Source organism: Pholis gunnellus (assembly GCF_910591455.1).
Source record: "Pholis gunnellus genome assembly, chromosome: 1".
NCBI classification, from domain to species: domain Eukaryota; kingdom Metazoa; phylum Chordata; class Actinopteri; order Perciformes; family Pholidae; genus Pholis; species Pholis gunnellus.
The window spans coordinates 7,967,039-7,969,425 of NC_136528.1; the positions used below are offsets into that span (position 1 = coordinate 7,967,039).

The 2,387-nt window shown below is 48.1% G+C and overlaps 1 protein-coding gene across 1 annotated transcript; it reads right to left on the reverse strand.

Moving 5' to 3' along the window:
* Nucleotides 1-270: 270 nt before the first annotated feature.
* Nucleotides 271-2,166, reverse strand: lrrc4cb (leucine rich repeat containing 4C-b; the record flags this gene model as incomplete). Its single annotated transcript, XM_079159166.1, has 1 exon — nt 271-2,166. The coding sequence occupies one exon, from the start codon at nt 2,164-2,166 to the stop codon at nt 271-273; it is 1,896 nt and encodes a 631-aa protein (XP_079015292.1).
* Nucleotides 2,167-2,387: the final 221 nt, after the last annotated feature.

The following is a 2,387-nucleotide window of genomic DNA, read 5'->3' on the forward strand; positions in this document are numbered from 1 at the left end:
GAGAGAGAGAGAGAGAGAAATAAAATGAGCTAAAAAGCTATCACAAAATGTTTTTCTTCATTTAGCCACTAGACATACTTTTAATAAATAATCTTTGTTTTTGTAAAGACACTTGTTAAAGTATCATATGTCGTCCCTTTGCCAAATGCTGATTTACGCCATCAACTTTGTCAAGTCAATGTAATTTTGCCTCCTTTTTATCTTCAGGTTTTGGTCCATTGTACTCCAAGTATGAAACTGCTGATACTGGATGCTTAGTCAAATTCAAGATCAGATTTGGGTCTCTTGTACATTGTCTTTTGAGCAGGCTTGAATCAGTAAAGGTTCCTGTGTGGCTGAGCTGTGTATGGTACTGAGCATGGGACCGTGGTGGTAGGAGCTCTTGTAGGTGTTGTAGTGGTTGTAGTGCTCGAGAGGGGGCAGCGATAGGTGCCTCTCCATGGCAGCGACACCTGCAAGCTCTTCTTCAACTGTTATGACCTCCATGGAGGAAGCGGGGCCATCGGGATCCTGCTGGTTGTGCTGCTTCCTCATCTTGTAGAAAATGACCAGCAGGACAGCAGCCATGAGCGTGATGGCCACGAAGCAACCGATGATAATCTTGGTGGTTTTCATCACCTCATCCAGGCCATTGAGGGCTCCCTCTCCATCCAGATCAAGAACTGGAATTGTGTAAGTCCGCTCTGTGGTCCTTGTTGAAACGGGAGTACCTCTTGTCGTCGAGGTTGACACCCAGCCAAATGGGGGAAGCGGCGTTTGGCTATCATCCCCCGGGGTCTCAATGGTCTCGACGGTGACTGTGGTAAAATAGGTCACCCCACTGTTTTCCACAGAAGTGACATTAAGCACAGCAGAAGCAGAAATGTTGCCGGCTGTGTTGCTAACCATACAGGTGTAAGTCCCAGTGTCCTGCATTGTGACGCTAGTAAAGTTCAATGTCCCATCATTTAGTACAGACAGACGCACCTTATATGCCCCGTGTGTCACCAACGAGCCGTTCGGCGTAAGCCAGCTGATGGATGTCAGCGAGCTCGTACGACATTTAAGCTCCGCACCCATGCCCTCTGTCACATTCAAGTCACTGGGTGGCTCAACAATGACGGGAACATCACACTGGAAGTAGCTGTGGTCCAATTCCCCAATGTAGCGACCTTTAAAGACTGCAGGAGAATGGCACCGGGCGCAGCAGCTAGTATTGGCAGGTACAGTCTCCTTCAGCCACCAGCTGAGCCACAGGATATCACAGTTGCAGTTCCAAGGGTTGTGGTGGAGGTGGACCCGCTCCAGGCGATGCAATGGCGTGAAGAGGTCATGTGGTAGAAAGGTAAGGTTGTTGTGAGCCAGGTTGAGCTCCACCAGTGACTGAAGGTCATCAAAGGAATTCCTCTCGATAGTTTGGACCTGGGCGTGCATCATCCACAGCTTCTGGAGGTTCACTAATCCTAAAAATGAGCTGGGCTTGACGACGGAGAGCTGGTTTCCTGACATTTCTAGCTCCTCAAGCCTGACCAAGGGTAAGATGTTGGGTATCTCCTTGAGGTTGCACATTCCCAGGTTCAGGTAGCGCAGGTTGCTCAAGTCCTTGAAGGCTCCGTCAGAAATGTAGGAGAGACGTTTGAGCTCACCTAGATCCAGCCTTCGGAGCGAAGGGACCCGGTTGAAGGCATAAGATGGTATACTTTCGATTGGGTTGTTCCGTAGCCACAATTCCTTTAGCTTGGACAAGTACTCAAATGCTCCATTGGGGATTGTCGTAAGCCGATTATCAAAGAGCTCCAAGGTGTTGAGACTGGCCAGTCCATTGAAGGCGCCAATTTCAATGTTGCGGATGTGGTTTTTGCTCAGCTGCAGGATCTCCAGATGGCGCAGATGTTTGAAACTGTCCACCTTGATGACCTGGATGAGGTTGTCCTGAAGGTTCAGGTAGCGAGTGTTTGTGGAAATGCCATCTGGTACGTCCCGTAGACTGCGGCGGGTGCATATGACTTTGCTGAACTGATTGCTGCATGAGCAGACGGAAGGACAGGTCTGAGCACGAACCAGTCCTGCCACCACCAGGATCTGGAGGGCCAAAAGCAGCACAAAGAGGGGGTTGGACAGCGCCCCCTTCAGCCTACGACCTCTCATTGTCTGGCGCTGGAGGGAGGAGATCATTTTGTTCAGCATTCATAGTTCATTTGCTGTTTGTGTTCTCTGCAGAAAGAAAAAAAGACAGAACATTATATTTAGTAATCACATAAAGTAGACAGAAAATGAACTGACAGAAAACAAACAAATTGATGAAGATGCAACTTGGAGCTCTGGTATATTATAATAGGTGTTTTATCCCTACATATAGTCCAAACAATTCATCAAAAACTTGACGACAGATTAATTGACAATGGAAA